Here is an 18,934-nt window from a genome sequence, read left to right as displayed (position 1 = left end):
CTAAACTCTGGACCAAATACAAACAACATGGGAAGGTTGTTAAAGGCAAACATACGGGTAGACCAAGGAAGACATCAAAGCGTCAAGACAGAAAACTTAAAACAATATGTCTCAAAAATCGAAAAATGCACAACAAAACAAATGAGGAACGAATGGGAGGAAACTGGAGTCAACGTCTGTGACCGAACTGTAAGAAACCGCCTAAAGGAAATGGGATTTACATACAGAAAAGCGAAACAAAAGCCATCATTAACACCTAAACAGAAAAAAAAACAAGGTTACAATGGGCTAAGGAAAAGCAATCGTGGACTGTGGATGACTGGATGAAAGTCATATTCAGAGATGAATCTCGAATCTGCATTGGGCAAGGTGATGATGCTGGAACTTTTGTTTGGTGCCGTTCCAATGAGATTTATAAAGATGACTGCCTGAAGAGAACATGGAAATTTCCACAGTCATTGATGATATGGGGCTGCATGTCAGGTAAAGGCACTGGGGAGATGGCTGTCATTACATCATCAATAAATGCACAAGTTTACGTTGATATTTTGGACAATTGAAAGGATGTTTTCGGGATGATTAAATCATTTTTCAAGATGATAATGCATCTTGCCATAGAGCAAAAACTGTGAAAACATTCCTTGCAAAAAGACACATAGGGTCAATGTCAATGAGCAGATCTGATTTGATGCAGGTGTTAGTTTGGGGGATGAAAATTTACAGGGTGATTTCATAATTTATTCCTCAGAATTGAGTGATTCCATATTTTTTTCCTCTGCTTGGTCTAAAAAAGTAACCGTTACTGACTGTCACAATCTTTTTTTCTTCATTTCTTATAGTGTTTCTTAAAGCCAGAAAGTTGCCATTTGAAATTACTTTAGTTTTGTGTCATGTCTGTGATCTGCTTTTTTTCTACAAAATTAAACAACTGAATGAACATCATCGGAGGCCAGTGATTCCATAATTTTTGCCAGGGGTTGTACATGTTTTTGTTTTAGAGTGTGGTTCAGCTCCAGGGGTAAAGGGCCACTGACACTTACACGACTTTGATGCACGCACTTGCACGCCCTGTGTTGTACAGGAGAGTAAACTCATCTTTAACGGGTGCAGACTGAACGTGAAAGGGGCGTCGGCACATGCAATTGCGCAAACAGAATTTTGAAATGTTCAGAAAATCTTTCACACGTAAATGTCGTGCAGCGTGGCATGATCAGCTCATCAACACTACGTGCAGTTCGTCAAGTTGAGTAAAGAAGTGAACAGAGTGAGTGGTTGCATCAGCGCACCGCATCAGAACGCAGCTCGTCTGAACGATTATAATGAGATGTTAAATCTATCGTAAACATACTTTTACAGCTGCACACAAGAAGGAAAGAACATGCAACTGTTTTGCCAAGCTATGACGATATAAACATAACAAATAATTACCTTTTTAGACGGCTCCAAAGGCTTTTTCCAGCTCGTTCGCCGCACGGATGGCTCCGGCTGGAGCGGTCCTCTGTGATTCAGGAAGCGATTAGAGTCACTTTCAGCAGCCAAGTTGCAGAGAAAATGAGTAATCCTCTATGAAGTAATTATTTTATATACGCAGTGTCCAGTGCTCAGCACATGGCAGTAGGTCGAACAAAGCACGGCATCTAGCTGGGGACACAGCAGGTGGGATCGTCACCATGACGTGCATGCATCAAGTGTCAGTGCACCTTAATACTCTGTACTTCATCTCATTCCTGGTTTTGTGAATGGTAGAGCTGTCGCACTGCCAATCTGATGATTTATTTCCCCCCAATAAGCCTTGTCTGCCTGTGCCACATAGCGAGGAGAGAGCTGGTTTTAATGCAGTTTTGCTTTAAGTTCTCTAACAGTTCATAGCTTATGTGCTGCTGTAGTTTAAAATGGTTTTTAAAATATAGCATTTTTCCCTGTCATTTTAAAAATGGTCTGTGTGAGTGAGATGCCACGGAACACAGAGCAGGTTGATGAGTTCACAGCTTTAACAGTGACCGTGATCTATCAAGTCATAAAAGTGCTAAATGAGGTGCAGATTGTTACTGCATAATATGTAGAGATCTTCAGGAAGCTGCAAAGTCTGAGATCTTTGCATATGTTTAAAATAAATACCTTTTTGAATACAAAATACATCGCAGAAGTATTTGTATCAGCCTCTGGATCTGCAAATACTTTATTGGACGACTCTCATTGGACTTGTGCCAGAGAAAAATATACATGATCAGGAGATTCACAGTGATTAATACAGAAGATATATTCTTAATAATAATAATATATATATAATAATATATAATAATAATAATATATTCTTAATAATATTCTTCAATGATTTCAAGTTACTGTTTGTTGTGTTTATTAGCAGAAATGGAATGTAGCATAAACAACTGTGTTCATTAGCGTATAATTCCCTACAACAATGAACTGTTGATCTTTGTAAAGTTTGATTGATCCATTCTTATTTGCATGAGAGGGTTCAGGTCTTCCTAATGGAGTCCACCATATTGCAGCACTATATTAATACAGTAGCCCAAAAGGGACTTAATGTCTCAGCCTTTCACATTTTGGAGTGTGGCTGACGACTGAAGGACAAAGCTTGGCAGCATCTCGTGTCTCTGCTTCTCCTACGGAGATTGATGGGTGACACAGTAATTCATGGGGACCACAGAGGTCTGACTCGCTGTGCCAGAATGTTGTAGCCACAATTTTCATTGTTAAACACAAATTATTAAACTGATGTTAAATGGTGAATGTTAGCTGTACAATCTGTTGGAGGATCTGTTAAAAAAAAAAGTATTCCTCTGAATGCTTCTCAGAACTCAGTTTAAGTAAATACAGTTTGTTAATGTCAATCAGTGACCCTCCTCTCGTTGTACAAGGTGGCATGATTTTGGAAGTAGTTTGGTGTCTGGCATACTACACACATGGAATAGGGAGGGGGAGAGCAGTCTTCAGTTAGTTGCAGTCTGCAACCTTACCACTAGATGGTGCTAGATCTTAGACTGTAGCTTGAAATGCTGAAATGTATTTTTTTAAAACATTTATATTATACTTTTCATATGGTTTCATACATAGTATAGAGCTAAAATTCTTAAATGTGTCAGTGTTTGTATTGGTTTAAAATGTGTTGTTCGGGCAGGCTACCCTGCTTGTTTTGCATCTTTATATTTCCTCCACGATGGCTGCTGTGTGATCATACAACAGACTGATAACCATGTAGAGTCTGCCTGAATTAAGTAAATGTGTCTGAACTCACTTGTGGTTGTTCCCGACTGACAGAATGTTGTCTTCTGAACTCAGTTTAAAATATCAGTCCTTCATCGCTTTCTGCGTTTATAGTCACACGTTTCCTCTTCTTTGTTCAGGGAGCGATCTACGGCATGGCACAGTCTATCCCGGACAGGTCCATGGTGACTGAGGTCTCCCAGGGATTCTTGGACTGTCTCTACAGCACTGAGGTGTCCAAGTCGAACACTAATCACATGAACGGTAACGGAAAAGCCCACTGAAAGTGGAGTAGGCTGGCCCGGCCTGCTTACACCTTCCCAGCAGGGAGTCCCGCTCGCCTCCTCCCAGAACCGTGTTAATTACTCAGTGGTTGCCTTATCTTGCTTATTTAGTCTATCACAAAAACATCTGCAAAGATCTCTGAAGCACAAGCCTCCATTTTAACTGGAGGGGAAGCCGGTGGGGTGGGAGTGGGCAGAATTTCATAAATTTGTTTAAAGGTGTCCAAGAATTGACTGCTTTAGTTTCTACATGTGTTTTTAATGTAAGTGTGGCTTTATTTGTAGACTTCATTTCAATTTCAGCTCTGGTCTAAAGCTTTTTATTTTTTGTCAGAATTACTGCTTATTGCATAGCAAAAACCACACTTTAATCATTATTTTAATTCTTGCCATGAGCATTTCAGTGTGCCACAGTCAGTGTTTCACTGTGAGAGAATTTGACACACAGACCACTGATAGCTTGTTAGATTTGCTGTACTGCCCACTAGCTGCAAAGCTGAGGTACTGTCCAGGATTGTTGGACGTATGCTTAACTCAGGGCTCTCCAACCCCTTCCAGGGCCATCATTTATCAAACTGCATAATAAAGGTTTGAAATGCTGCTGTATGAACAAAACTTAGTATGGCTGTAAGTGCAAAAAATAAACATCTGTATTTATCAAACGGGTGCATACCGGTCGTATGCACATCGAGTATCAACTGTTGATAAATCCCACATGTAAACCAGTGTAGTCATGCGTGTTCGTAACCATTTGTATTAAGAAACACTTTCAATGAAGAACAGTTTGTTGCTTGTGTTCCTCACCGAAATAACAGCTAAGCATGAATGAAATCAACTTTTAATGGAGATTGAGATTCTTGTATGTGGACACAAAATATATAAATAAATGCACCACTAGTTGGCGATCGTGTGTCCACCAGTATAGTTTCCATGTTTCTTAATTTTGACAGCAAAGTCACTTATAGACATAATTTTAACAAGATTCAAGAAGTTCTAACAAGCGCACCACAACAACTAGCATAACACCTTCCACATTACAGAATATGTAGACAAGTATTTATCGTTACACTTGTCCTGTGACATCATTGTGCAGGTGTCTTAAGATATTGTCTCTCCTAATGAAATCTGAACAGTTAAAATAACATGGGGCACATTATTAATATAAAATTGCGGGAGGGAAACTGTTTGATTCATGCCTTGTAGTAACAGGTGGCGTAGAGGTGCTTCTTGATGATAAAGGTCTTTGATTATTTTTTTATATAAATGATGGTGTCAAAAGCTGTTAACGCAAGTGTCTTTTTGTATTTTTTGACATCCGTGAGGCTACACATCTGTTTCTAGCTCAAAATAACTGTTAACTCTGCACTTATTAATTCTAGGAATTAAAGAACAGATGTGGGCGAGTGATGGTAGAAATGCTTTCTGGCTGCAGTTATCCTGTTCTAGCACTAGATGCGGTGCATAGGTATGGTTTGAGCTGCATATATTTACACACATTTCAAAATACAAGTTGATCAATTCAGTGCTTTACATAAATGTTCATACATGCGGTTTGTGCATGCGAGCAGTTGATAAATGAGGGCCCTGGAGAGCACCTGCTCTGCATGTTTTTATGTGTACTTGCTCTACTCATAGGTTTATTTGTTTTTAAACTGGTGTCTCAGCTCTTGATTGGGTGAACACACCTGACTGAGTTCATTAGTTATGTGTGGAGCAGGGAAAGTTGGAAAACGAGCAGAGCAGGTGCTCCCTGGCTTATCTTAATCATGCAGCACTTCTCTGAGCAATAGCATCTTCATGCAAAAGCACTCTGGTGTTGTCAGCAACTGATCAGGTTAATCTGTAAACCACTTGAAACTAAATCATGTTGTAAAAGTCTTTGGTAAGCACTCTGAAATGGCCCATCTCAACAGTGTGGAATTGACTTGGATCTGATAGGAATCACATTTTTACAATTGTGCTCAAATTGCACGTTCTATATGGAATGAGCTGCGGAAAGAATATATTTTTAAGTGTCTGCTAGAAAACAAACTGCATGTTTATATTCATATGAAAAAGGACTGTCAAACTGTAGTTAGCCATTTGTCTTGTGGCTGGCAGGCAGAAACTGAATATTTCGTGTCCTCTTGTTTTCCTAACTTTTCTCCTAATTCAGACTACCTCAGTGTTTTGTGCAATGCAGTTGACCTTCATTCAACCACTGTAAATGATTGACACCCCAGTTCATCTGTTTTTTAATTATTACTTTAACAAAAATAAAGCTGAGGTGATTAAACTCTAATCAGTTGTTGTGAAATGGAGCAGAACAGTTTCACTGTGACTGAGGTTTTTCCACACACTGACAGATTTGATGGTTTTCTGATCAATCAATCAATCAATCAACTTTTTTTTTTATATAGCGCCAAATCACAACAAACAGTTGCCCCAAGGCGCTTTATATTGTAAGGCAAGGCCATACAATAATTATGAAAAACCCCAACGGTCAAAACGACCCCCTGTGAGCAAGCACTTGGCTACAGTGGGAAGGAAAAACTCCCTTTTAACAGGAAGAAACCTCCAGCAGAACCAGGCTCAGGGAGGGGCAGTCTTCTGCTGAGACTGGTTGGGGCTGAGGGAAAGAACCAGGAAAAAGACATGCTGTGGAAGGGGGCAGAGATCGATCACTAATGATTAAATGCGGAGTGATGCATACAGAGCAAAAAGAGAAAGAAACAGTGCATCATGGGAACCCCCCCACAGTCTACGTCTAAAGCAGCATAACCAAGGGATAGTCCAGGGTCACCTGATCCAGCCCTAACTATAAGCCTTAGCGAAAAGGAAAGTTTTAAGCCTAATCTTAAAAGTAGAGAGGGTATCTGTCTCCCTGATCTGAATTGGGAGCTGGTTCCACAGGAGAGGAGCCTGAAAGCTGAAGGCTCTGCCTCCCATTCTACTCTTACAAACCCTAGGAACTACAAGTAAGCCTGCAGTCTGAGAGCGAAGCGCTCTAATGGGGTAATATGGTACTACGAGGTCCCTAAGATAAGATGGGACCTGATTATTCAAAACCTTATAAGTAAGAAGAAGAATTTTAAATTCTATTCTAGAATTAACAGGAAGCCAATGAAGAGAGGCCAACACGGGTGAGATATGCTCTCTCCTGCTAGTCCCCGTCAGTACTCTAGCTGCAGCATTTTGAATTAACTGAAGGCTTTTTAGGGAACTTTTAGGACAACCTGATAATGAATTACAATAGTCCAGCCTAGAGGAAATAAATGCATGAATTAGTTTTTCAGCATCACTCTGAGACAAGACCTTTCTGATTTTAGAGATATTGCGTAAATGCAAAAAGGCAGTCCATATTTGTTTAATATGCGCTTTGAATGACATATCCTGATCAAAAATGACTCCAAGATTTCTCACAGTATTACTAGAGGTCAGGGAAATGCCATCCAGAGTAAAGATCTGGTTAGAGACCATGCTTCTAAGATTTGTGGGGCCAAGTACAATAACTTCAGTTTTATCTGAGTTTAAAAGCAGGAAATTAGAGGTCATCCATGTCTTTATGTCTGTAAGACAATCCTGCAGTTTAGCTAATTGGTGTGTGTCCTCTGGTTTCATGGATAGATAAAGCTGGGTATCATCTGCGTAACAATGAAAATTTAAGCAATACCGTCTAATAATACTGCCTAAGGGAAGCATGTATAAAGTGAATAAAACTGGTCCTAGCACAGAACCTTGTGGAACTCCATAATTAACTACCAACACGGAGGTGGTTTTGTGCCGCGCCATGAACGGCACGGTGGCGCATCCGTCCACTTTTCTTTCCATGAAAAAAACTCCTGTAACAGTGGAATGTGCCGAAAAAGTACTGATGTCCACGTCTCCTGCCATTTTTGTGTAAGTCAGACGACGTCCCGGATCAACAAAGCCTTCACGTTGGAAATGATCTGGTTGTTTCAGCGGGGTTTGAGCCCGTCGATCGGCGCTCAGAGTGCGGCGTGCTCTCAGCAGCTGTGGGTGGTCTTTAAACCGGCTGGAGCACTCCTTAATCTGTGTAATCCACATAAAATTGTCCCTGAAACCATTTGAATTTTCCGAACGGTGTCCACCTGGAGGTCTCTCACAGTTTCTGGAAAAAATTGATGCAGCAAAGCTCCAAATCGTTCAGACATTTATTCGCAATAAAAATCCTACGAGAGGGGTGGACCAGTGCTCACACAAAGCCTGCTCACAGGTGAATGACGCAACCGTCATGCGTGAAAAAACTCACGCATGCGCACAAAGGTTCAAGCTTGGCTGATGCAATCACACGTGATTCAAATCCATATGTTTTTTGAAAAAAATAAAAAGGTCCAATACTTTTCTAACAGACCTCGTATAAGTGACTTTTTATTCTAAGGTATGCTATTAATATTTTACCATGATTTTCTAAATATTCTCCAAGCTTTAGCTGTGGTTTTTGAAATGCTGTAACAGTCTTTTCAGTCTTCATAAATTTCATGTAGTTTAATTGTTCTGAGTTAATGCATAATTTGGTTTACAATTAAAAGGAAAATCATTCCAGGTCCTACTTCCACGTCATTCTGTTATTTCAACATTATCATTGACAGGTCAAATAAAAGGTTGAATGTAGGATCATTTAAATATCCACTCATTTTGAGATTTGTTCTTCCAGGAGATGCTGAAAAAGTATCATTAGATAAAAATTTAATTCTGTGGCCCCACAGGGCCCTAGACCCCGGCTCCTGGGGAGCTGTGCCCCCCCCCCAGACCCCCTGCAAATTTTCCTTAGATTTCACAATTTTCATTTCACAGCCCTGGGTTTGAGCCAAACAAATAATCACAAAATACATACCTAGGCTTTGCACACATGGTTAGAACAACAGACACACAAGTGAACATTTCCCAGGCAAGATACACAGCACACGTGACAACAGATGTGACGTACATTACGCAACATTTTGATCATTATTACTGCAGCGGTTAATGAGGAATTATTGGCGGGCTCCACAAATGTAAACAGTATTTTACCATTTTCTTTGTATACTGAGTTCACATATTCTCCAAGTGTACACTGAAACCAGCACATTGAATCACACATTCACCAAAAAGAATCCCCCCCCCCCCCCCCCCCCGACGCCCCCATCCTCAGATTAGTCGTTGGAATAAATGTTGACCAGCGGAGGCTTCCAGCACTTTGGGTTTTGCTGTTTTAAATAAAGGATAATGCACCGCTCACATCAGCGACGCCTGGTCGATGAATGTGGCCAGAGTGATGTCACGCTGCGACAGCCCTCCACACTCATGCGTGCTGAGAGTGATCTGGACCTGGATTAAGACAAGAAAGCGAAGCAACCAGCGAAGAGACACAAAAACTAAAAAGGCAGTACTGTATGTATAAAGTTTTTTACATTTTATGTTGTGCACGTGATTAAATGTAATAATTTAAATAAAGTTATGGTAATTACATCATAGTTAAACTTTAACCTGATTAGATTATTTAAAATCTAAAGGTGTGTGGTCAGCTGTGTTTCTTTGGGATTTGTGAGGTTTACCTTCTGGACCCTCTGTCATATTTTGGACATAACTCTCAAAGTTCTGGATGGTTTTGATCCCCCCCTCCTCTGGGTAAGTGATTTTATTTCGGGATGGGCCTGAGCCAGCGGTGCTATGGCTTTGATCAAGGACAGATTTTAGTTAAATTTGTTGGGTTTGTCTACCTTTGACCAAGGCAGGGCTGACTCTGTTTTGAGCCACATGTGGATTCAGTAGTGTGCTTGCCACTTAACAAGAAGGTCCTTGGTTCAAGGCCACCTGTGCCACATTCTGCTTCTACAGCTGAGTATGCATCAGGAAAGGCAGCACAACACTTGGGCTGAATCAACATGTGGATCCATCATTCCACAACCAAGTAAAAATGTGAGAAGACAAAAGCAAACCACTGACTTATTTGTGAAACAGCACCCCATATAAGGAAGGAAGACACAGCAGAATTGTGCGCTCTGACTGTCCTCTACACTGGGAGACCATCAGTCATCGTAATCTACAAACATCTGTCTGCTTTTAGTGAAAGCTGTCCTGATAAACATTTATGCACCAGACAGGCCGTCCTAAATCAGCCAGGTCTGGAGCAGCGGATTACTACATCAGATTCTAGAACAGGTGTGTCATTTGGAAAACAGAAAATAAGTGAATCTTGAGAGGACTAAGCAAAGTGACTGAGGTGAGAAAAACTTCTTAATTTTTCTATCTTGAAATTGCAACATCTGGTGCATTTACATACACAAAATTCATTGAAATGTAAACTTGGAATACGGTCAATTTTTGCCATATTAACAAATGAATCCCAACATATGACCAAGACAAACTAAACTTAAAATTGCCTTTTAGGTTCTACAAAATTCTTTCTTTTCCAACACGTCCTGCTTATGTGTTGCGAAATGCTGGTGAAACTCCATTGAACCTTTGAGAGAAGCGAGTCACAGTTTTGACATTGAAATGGGAGATGTTGTAATCTCATCATATTGAACACGGTGACTTTTTCACCCCTTTGACCAACTTTCACTTTTATTAGTAACAATGTTGCATCGTGGCTAGATGTCCTATGAAGAACTCATGACTCCGTTGGATGAGCGAATTCACACTTCAAATACTGAGCGGATGTCAGCCTGCAAGACCTGCTCAAGTTTGATGTACAGTAGTGTTCAGAATAATAGTAGTGCTATGTGACTAAAAAGATTAATCCAGGTTTGGAGTATACTGTATTTCTTATTGTTACATGGGAAACGAGGTACCGGTAGATTCAGTGGATTCTCACAAATCCAACAAGACCAAGCATTCATGATATGCACACTCTTAAGGCTATGAAATTGGGCTGTTAGTTAAAAAAAAAAAAAAAAAAAAAAAGTAGAAAAGGGGGTGTTCACAATAATATTAGTGTGGCATTCAGTCAGTGAGTTTGTCAATTTTGTGAAACAAACAGGTGTGAATCAGGTGTCCCCTATTTAAGGATGAAGCCAGCACCTGTTGAACATGCTTTTCTCTTTGAAAGCCTGAGGAAAATAGGACGTTCAAGACTGTTCAGAAGAACAGCGTAGTTTGATTAAAAAGTTGATTGGAGAGGGGAAAACTTATACGCAGGTGCACAAAAATTATAGGCTGTTCATCTACAGTGATCTCCAATGCTTTAAAATGGACCAAAAAAAAACAGAGATACATGGAAGAAAAGGGAAAATAACCATCAGAATGGCAAAGGCTCACCCATTGATCAGCTCCAGGATGATCAAAGACAGTCTGGAGTTACCTATAAGTGCTGTGACAGTTAGAAGACGCCTGTGTGAAACTAATTTATTTGCAAGAAACCCCCGCAAAGTCCCTCTGTTAAATAAAAGACATGTGCAGAAGAGGTTACAATTTCCCAAAGAACACATCAACTGGCCTAAAGAGAAATGGAGGAATATTTTGTGGACTGATGAGAGTAAAACTGTTCTTTTTGGGGTCCAAGGGCCGCAGACAGTTTGTGAGACGACCCCAAACTCTGAATTCAAGCCACAGTTCACAGTGAAGACAGTGAAGCATGGTGGTGCAAGCATGATATGGGCATGTTTCTCCTACTGTGGTGTTGGGCCTATATATCGCATATCAGGTATCATGGATCAGTTTGGATATGTCAGAATATTTGAAGAGGTCATGTTGCCTTATGCTGAAGAGGACATGCCCTTGACATGGGTGTTTCAACAAGACAATGACCCTAAGCACACTAGTAAACGAGCAAAATCTTGGTTCCAAACCAACAAAATTAATGCCTCGCAGATGTGAAGAAATCATGAAAAACTGTGGTTATACAACTAAATACTAGTTTAGTGATTCACAGGATTGCTAAAAAAGCAGTTTGAACATAATAGTTTTGAGTTTGTAGCGTTAACAGCAGATGCTACTATTATTGTGAACACCCCCTTTTCTACTTTTTTTTTTTTTTTTTACTAATAGTCCAATTTCATAGCCTTAGGAGTGTGCATATCATGAATGCTTGGTCTTGTTGGATTTGTGAGAATCTACTGAATCTACTGGTACCTTGTTTCCCATGTAACAATAGGAAATATACTCAAAACCTGGATTAATCTTTTTAGTCACATAGCACTACTTTTATTCTGAACAATACTGTACAACTCCAGATTGGATATTTATTTAAAGCACAAATATTATAATTTGATTACAGGACACAGAATGGTCAAGATGCTATTACAAGCTTTTGTTGTGTTACATTAGCTTACACAGCTAACTGAATAACACATCAACATGAACTGCATCTCAATCATCTCCAGACAGATGTGGATCACAATGCTTCTTTTGATTTGGTTTGAAATGCATGATGGCACATTTGCAAATCGATTACTGCTCCTCATCCGCTTGACTGTTTTTGTGCCAACCATCAATGCTGTACTCAAGAAGTACTATAATTCCTACACTTAACCAGGCATGTTATTAGATAGTAGGTACACCTGGTCAACTGCTGGTTAACACAAATAACTAATCACCCAATCACATGGCAGCAACTCAATGCATTTAGGCATCGGGACATGGTGAAGACGACTTGCTGAAGTTCAAGATGAGCATCAGGATGTGGAACAAAGGGGATTTAAGTGTCTTTGAACGTGGCATGGTTATTTGTGTCAGATGAGCTGGTCTGAGTATTTCAGAAACTGCTAATCAACTGGGATTTTCACACACAACCATATCTAGAGTTAACAGAGAATGGTCCAAAAAAGAGAAGATATCCAGTGAGTGGCAGTTGTGTGGACATAAATGCCTTGTTGATGTCAGAGGAGAATGGACAGACTGGTTGAGGCGACTGTGTGATGGTGTCACGTCAAAATGGACCAACATTTATGAGGAATGTTTCCAGCACTTTGTTGAATCTATGCCACAAAGAATTAAGGTAGTTCTGAAGGCAAAAGAGGGTCCAACCCGGTACTAGCAAGGTGTACCTAATAAAGTGGCAGGTGAGTGTATATAGGTCCTGAGGCCCAATGGTGCTGGTGCTTATCTCCAGATTCCGTATTGTCAAGCAGATGAGTGTACGACTCTCCCAGGACAGGAGGCCAGTCACTTTCCCAGCTAAGGCCAGTACCCAGTTACAGCTGGGTGGACTGAAAATGTAGATTAAGTCCAGGGACCCAGACAGGTAGTGTGAACAGGATTCAAATCCAGGTCTACATAGTGGCAGGTCAGTTCCTTATCCACTCATCCACCTGCTCTGTGCCCAAGGGCTGATGCTTAGGTCAAAGGAACTGAGCCATTTACGTAATTCATTTTTTATACTATCTCAGCAGTCATTGTGCATGAGGCGGGCTGCATCGCAGGCCTGAGACGTAGACAAATGCATCCACACCTACAGTTAATTTAAAATTTCCAGTTCACCTAACCCTTGTGTGTTTGGAAGTGGGAGGAAACTGGAGCACCCTGAGAGAGAACAAACAAACGCCACATAGATGGAACCAGATCAGAACTGAACCCTGGACGTTCTCCCTGTGAGGGAACAATTTACTAAGCCAATCTGCTGCCCTCTTTTAAATCATTTTGTTCCATATTTCTGAGGATTCAACCAATTTTGAGCGTCACGAAAGCAGTTAAAAGTAGTTCGATAATGGACTCATGTTACTATGGGTGGTGTGTTTGAATCCCTTACAGGGCTAAAATTAGCCATACACATTCTGAACAAAGCATTTGTATGTTTGTATGATATCGTCTGTGGTCACCATGAAGTCTGACAAATGTCATTTTCATTTCAAGTTTAGCTTCTCAGGCATTGGTGGTACATGATCACCACCATTTTGAAGGTAAGACACTGACGTTTTGTCAACTAAATTAAGATTAGCCTTTTTTGTACCAGGCTAAAAACTTTAGTTGGCTAATGCAAAACGTTAGCTGACTGTGCTTTGTGCAACGACTAATGTCAAAAGATTAGTCGACTAAGTGAGTTTAGTTGACTAAACAAGATTTGACCGGTTTATGTAACCGGGCCCTGGAGTCTAAAGGACATGAATGTGCTCCGATGGCATAAACATCAGCAGCACTGCCCGCACGCTGTCATGCCCCACCAGCATAAATAGTGTGAGCATCCCATGTTGATAGTATAAATATCATGGTGTTTTGAGCCGCGAGCTCTCTGTGGTGTGCTGCATTCGTACCTTGTTATAGACATTAAACCACTCAGGGTGATGGTCCATCTTCTCTGCTTGCAGAGCCACTCTGGACATAAACCCAAACGCCTGGGAGGCAATGAGATAAGTCGTTAGCATCGGTGCAAACTATGCCTGTGTATGATGTCATTATAAATGTGATGATCAGCAACCTGATTGAAGTCTTTAAAAACAAACTCTTTGTAAATGGCGTCTCTTCCCACAGCTTCCATCCACTGAGCGTTGCGTAGCAGGGGGAGCAGGTGATTCCGCTCATCCTCGCTCAGAGTCTGGATCTTAGAGGCCTGCAAGGGCGGTGGGGGGCAAGCATCAAAAACACACACTGTGATTGATTTCCCATGTGGAAATAATGAGAGGCAGAATTCCTGTTTTAAACTGGCTGGCTGGTTCAACGGCATGTGGAGTAGGGAGGGCTCCCCCTCCTCCACATACTCAGTTATTTTACAAAACATGTCACAAACAAATAGAAATTCTGATTAGTCATATTGCCCCCCTGCCCCAATACACGCACGCACACAATCAACAATGTAATACAAAACTACACACTTTTACAAATGGCCAAAATAAATGTATAAAGTCTCAAAAGAAATTTGCAAATTCCCTAAACAAATTTACACACAGCCAAAAGAAATTTGCAAGTTCCCTAAATAAATTTACACACAGCCGAAATAAATTTACAGTGTCTCGAAACAAATTTGCAAACAGCCAAAACAAATTTACAAAGTCCCGAAACAAATTTACACACAGCTGAAACTAATTTGCAATGTCCCGAAACTAATTTACAAACAGCCCAAACAAATTTACAAATGACAGATTCTGATGGGGAAGCACGGTGGTTTGGTGGTTAGCACTGCTGCCTCACAATGAGAAAGTCATGGGTTTCATTCCCACCTGTGGCCTTTCTGTGTGGAGTTTGCGTGTTCTCCCCATGTTTGTGTGGGTTTCCTCTGGGTTCTCCAGCTTCCTCTCACATCCAAAGACATGCAGGTTAGGTGGATTGGAAACTTTAAATTGTCTGTAGGTGTGTGGATGTGTTAGTTTGTCTATATGTGGCCCTGTGACAGACTGGCGTCCTGTCCAGTGTGCACCCCACCTCATTCCCTATGACTGCTGGGATAGGCTCCAGCTCCCCGTGACCCTTAATTTTACTAAGCGGTTGAAGATGAGTGAGTGAGATTCTGACGGAAGGGGAATGCATTTGGTACATTCCCTTTCCGTCAGAAAATGACATTTGTAAATTTGATTTGGCTGTTTGTAACAGTGTTTGTGCACTTCTCAGCCACCGAACAAAACAGCCAAAAAAAAAAAAAGAGATATCACTGCCACAGCCTGAAGCAGCAGTGAGATCAACAGGTGTCATAGCAACGCTGTCGTCTGTCCTATCAGTGTCGCTTGAGCACATGGACAATAAGCAAAGAGAAACAACAGTCACATCCTGTTCAATGTTTCATTCTGATCCAAACAAGCATACAGATTCAGTATGCGTGATAGTGTGCGGCAGCTATGCGTGATAGTGTGCGGCAGCAGCTGCTGTGTGTGTGTGTGGACTCACCATGCTTACACTGCAGAGAGGAAGTCTAGTTTTGAATGTACAGTCCTCTGATCCTCTCAGTCCACTCAGCACATGAGCAGCAGCAGGTCCTGTTGAGCTGTCTGTGCAGAAGCCTGAACAGAAATCCTCAGCCGTGAGCAGCTGTTGCACAACCGACTGCTGGCAGGGATTTGGTCACTGCAGGATTGTTGCTTCTGTCTTTGTATTTTCTGTTCAGCCATTAAATACATCACATTACAGCTTTGATCTGGGACAAGAAAATACACTTTGACCTTCGCCTTCAAAAATGTCAAATTTGTATTTTTTGGCCGTACCTGGAGGTTTTGTTTATGCCGCTGTTTGTTTTTGTTTGTGAACAGCCTGTAACCCACAATTTTTCATATATTGATTTGACATTTTTACAGAGCATTCATATCCTGATCAGCAAGAATTGATAAAAAATTTTCAAGCTCAAAGGTCAAAGTCAGGAAAAATCCCTAGCTTTAAGGCCCCTTCACACACAGTGCAAAGTTTGGTTGAATACGCCGAAACAGATCGAATTAGCGCACCATAGAAACTTTACCACTGCACCACAGTCACTGTCTCATAACAGGAGTGTGAAATGGTTCAAATCAACAAGCAGATAAACGTTAAAAAAAAAAAAAAGAAAGAAAAAAAATAAATAAATAGAATATAAAATAAAGAGCTGTGATAACTGACCAAATGGCATTTGTTACGGCATATTTCTGCTAATACGTGACTGAAAGTGGCGTATTTGTCGTACTGTTGGCCTGTCATATGGTCCTGCGGTGCACCGCTCACTGTTCTGTCAAGACAGACATGACGTTCAGATCACCTGCTGCTTGTCCACATGAACTGGCAGTACGGTCCAACTGGAACAGCCTGTTGCCGAAGCAATATATGTTTTTATGTTTTTCGATGTGAGGACAGCAAGCACACACACGCACGTGTCCGTCAAAACACGGTACATGTTCTGTAGCTCTGATATCCAGGACCCCAGTTGTCAACAGCTGCCATGCCCCCGTCCATTCAGTGCACAGACCAAAATGCCACTCTGTGATCAGATGAGCAGCACCTCGCCTGCGGGGGCAGGCGAACAACACATATGCATGTGTTGGGGGGAGCTGGGGGTAGCGCGCGACACACGTACACATGTTGTGGGGGGAGCCAACACTCTGGCACATCACGTGCACTCAGCAACTCCACAGTCATGGGGCACTTAGATATATTTCACATCCAGCTTGACAGTGATCATCTGCTGACTGTTGTCATGTTAATAGTGTGAATGGCCACGCATTTTCTTAGTGCCAAGTGAGCGGTGTTAGATGTTCGTATGTGTCACCTGGAATTTGGCCGACACCTGGCCCGAGAGGGTTCGATGGGCTCGCACAGCGCACACTCTCTTTCAGCCGCTGGTGTGCACAAATAGTTGTAGCACCAAGGTGTACAAGCCATTGGAGGCAGCTACGAAATTACACGTTTTGCACACGATTCCTGCTTCATGCGCACTATGTGTGAATGGGCCCTTAACATTGAATGAATTTTCAAAAATTCATAAGTGTCAAAAAAACCAAATTTCTGTTTTATTTGAGAGCCTTATGGTATCTTTTATCGAGTGACAAAGTTCTGATCTGGATCTGATCCAGATTACTGCTTTGTAACCATATAAATTTAACATTGCAAACCCCATTTAATGTATATTTTACATTATAGCTTAATCGGACGTGTCCCAGTCACTCTCATATTTAAAAGTGAGGTGCAGACTGGCACTCACTATCACCTGACAAAGTTTGAGCCGGTGTCGCAGACCGAAAAATTGGTCCTTCACTGCACGTGTCATTTTGGAGTGTCGCAATTCACCAATTATCACCTCGTTTTTTCTTAAAACTGCACTCCAGTCATCATCTAGCTCAGCGACAGATATCTAAAGCTGTAGTACAACAATCATTTCCACATAAATTCAGCATTATTTCATCATAAAAGACGGGGGAGCAATCACAGCGCCACAACAGCACGTCTGAGTCTGACTCTCTCTGTCTGACTGTCTTCACCCAAAGCGATCAAATGGATTAATGTGATTATTAACCATCAGATGACAAAGTAAAACCTCTTAAATCATTGTAAAGTCAGTTTTAAGCAGAAATGAGGCAGTAATTGGTGAGTCGCTACTGACGCTCCAAAATGACATAGGAGCAGCACTTGCGGCACTCTGATCGCTTCCTCCGTCTTTTATTATGAAATAATGCTGAATTTATGTGGGAATTATTGCTGTAGAAAAGCTTCAGATCTCTGTCGATGGGATAGGTGATTGGTTTTAACAACCAATGTTCTGTGAAAATTATCTGAAAGAGAATTCAGATTTATGTGTCGGCGTCACTGACCTGCTTCCAGAGTATGAGATGTCCTCGACAGGGTGGAAATAGAGAGCACAGACAGTAGAGACTTAAGCCCCGTTTACACACGGACGGTAAGAGCTCCCAGAAGCGTCTCGGAAGAGTTTTTGGCCGTCTTAAGGATCACACGCCGTTGTTAATGCCGGCACTAGGGGGCGTGGCTTCCGGCTTTACCGGGAATCATCAAAAAAAAGTATTCAACATGTCGAATAATTCCGGGAGCGCTCCCGGAGACCTCCCGTGACGACCTGTGATGGCAATCAAAGTGGACATTCTTCATCATTTTTCTCACCAGTTGTAGGAAGTAATAATGAAAAATAAGAAAATCAATAAATTAAACGTGTGTGTGTGTGTGTGTGTGTGTGTGTGTGTGTGTGTGTGTGTGTGTGTGTGTGTGTGTGTGTGTGTGTGTGTGTGTGTGTGTGTGTGTGTGTGTGTGTGTGTGTGTGTGTGTGAGTGAGTGAGTGAGAGAGACAATCTGCTTTGGCCATATGAACACAAACAAAATATAAAATAAAAAAGAGCAATAAGATATTACCAACCATTTGAGTTGTATCCAGCTTTAAATTGATTTAAAACTAGCTAACATAATCTATAATTGAATTTAATTTAATCTAATTTAGTCTAATTTGGTTAGTACACTTAACTGTCAGTTTAGAATATTTTAGAGGCACACAATCACTTTGTACAGTATGTATTTTCTCCAGCTATTAGTTCATTTTGGAGTTTCCTGATGAAACCATCCCGAATTACAGCCTTGCTGTCTCTTATTAACCTATTTTACATACTTTCTTGGTCCCGTGTGCTTTAAACACAATCCATGTGTGTCTGTGTAAGAAACCAGACGTATGACGGTGCACATACACAAACCAAACACATCAGAAGCTCTATAAGAAAACATTAAAGTCTGGCTGGAGAAGGCCAAGGGGACGTGGACGGCCCCTTGGCCTTCTCCAGCTACTGGGGTCCTCGACATTCAAGTATCTGTGTGCTGGATCATGTCGAGAGAAATGTGCCACTTGGCAAAAATGTCAGAGCTGACGCTCCCTCACAATGCAGCTGAAACTCATCCTAGTCTCTCTCAGTAACCACTCGTTTGATACAAAGTCATTCCAGCGGTACCCAAGAATCCCCCAAAGATACTTAGTACAGAAGACATCCAGTCGTCACTTTAGGTCGCTGGTTAGCATCCAGGTCTCACAACCACATAACAAGATGGGTAGCACCAGGACCTTGAAGACTTGGGCCCTCATTTACCTGCAAAAATTATCTTTGAAAGTTAAGATCAAGTGT

At 41.3% G+C, this 18,934-nt stretch overlaps 2 protein-coding genes across 2 annotated transcripts in view; one reads left to right on the top strand and one right to left on the bottom strand.

Annotated features, from left to right (window-relative positions):
• Nucleotides 1-5,793, top strand: part of sgpl1 (sphingosine-1-phosphate lyase 1) — an 82,298-nt gene extending 76,505 nt beyond the window's left edge. Inside the window, exon 14 of the mRNA XM_034184655.1 lies at nucleotides 3,369-5,793. Coding sequence (XP_034040546.1) covers nucleotides 3,369-3,512 — 144 coding nt within the window. The 3' untranslated portion in view covers nucleotides 3,513-5,793. The remainder of the gene's footprint in view (nucleotides 1-3,368) is intronic.
• Nucleotides 5,794-8,696: 2,903 nt separating this feature from the next.
• Nucleotides 8,697-15,404, bottom strand: pcbd1 (pterin-4 alpha-carbinolamine dehydratase/dimerization cofactor of hepatocyte nuclear factor 1 alpha). Its single transcript, XM_034184656.1, has 4 exons — nucleotides 15,249-15,404; nucleotides 13,849-13,980; nucleotides 13,685-13,765; nucleotides 8,697-8,822 (listed from the first exon to the last, which is right to left on the bottom strand). Exons 1-4 carry the CDS (start codon nucleotides 15,249-15,251, stop codon nucleotides 8,730-8,732), a joined length of 309 nt encoding a protein of 102 aa, XP_034040547.1. The 5' UTR covers nucleotides 15,252-15,404; the 3' UTR covers nucleotides 8,697-8,729.
• Nucleotides 15,405-18,934: the final 3,530 nt, after the last annotated feature.

Source organism: Thalassophryne amazonica, chromosome 13 (genome assembly GCF_902500255.1).
Source record: "Thalassophryne amazonica chromosome 13, fThaAma1.1, whole genome shotgun sequence".
In the NCBI taxonomy this organism is placed as follows: Eukaryota; Metazoa; Chordata; class Actinopteri; order Batrachoidiformes; family Batrachoididae; genus Thalassophryne; species Thalassophryne amazonica.
This window is presented reverse-complemented; position numbering and strand designations above follow the sequence as displayed.

Coding starts and splice junctions, on each gene's coding strand:
- pcbd1 (XM_034184656.1), bottom strand. Junction 13,766..13,848: donor TTTTTAAAGACTTCAATCAG/GTTGCTGATCAT, acceptor ATTGCCTCCCAG/GCGTTTGGGTTTATGTCCAG. Junction 8,823..13,684: donor GGTTTAATGTCTATAACAAG/GTACGAATGCAG, acceptor GTCTTAATCCAG/GTCCAGATCACTCTCAGCAC.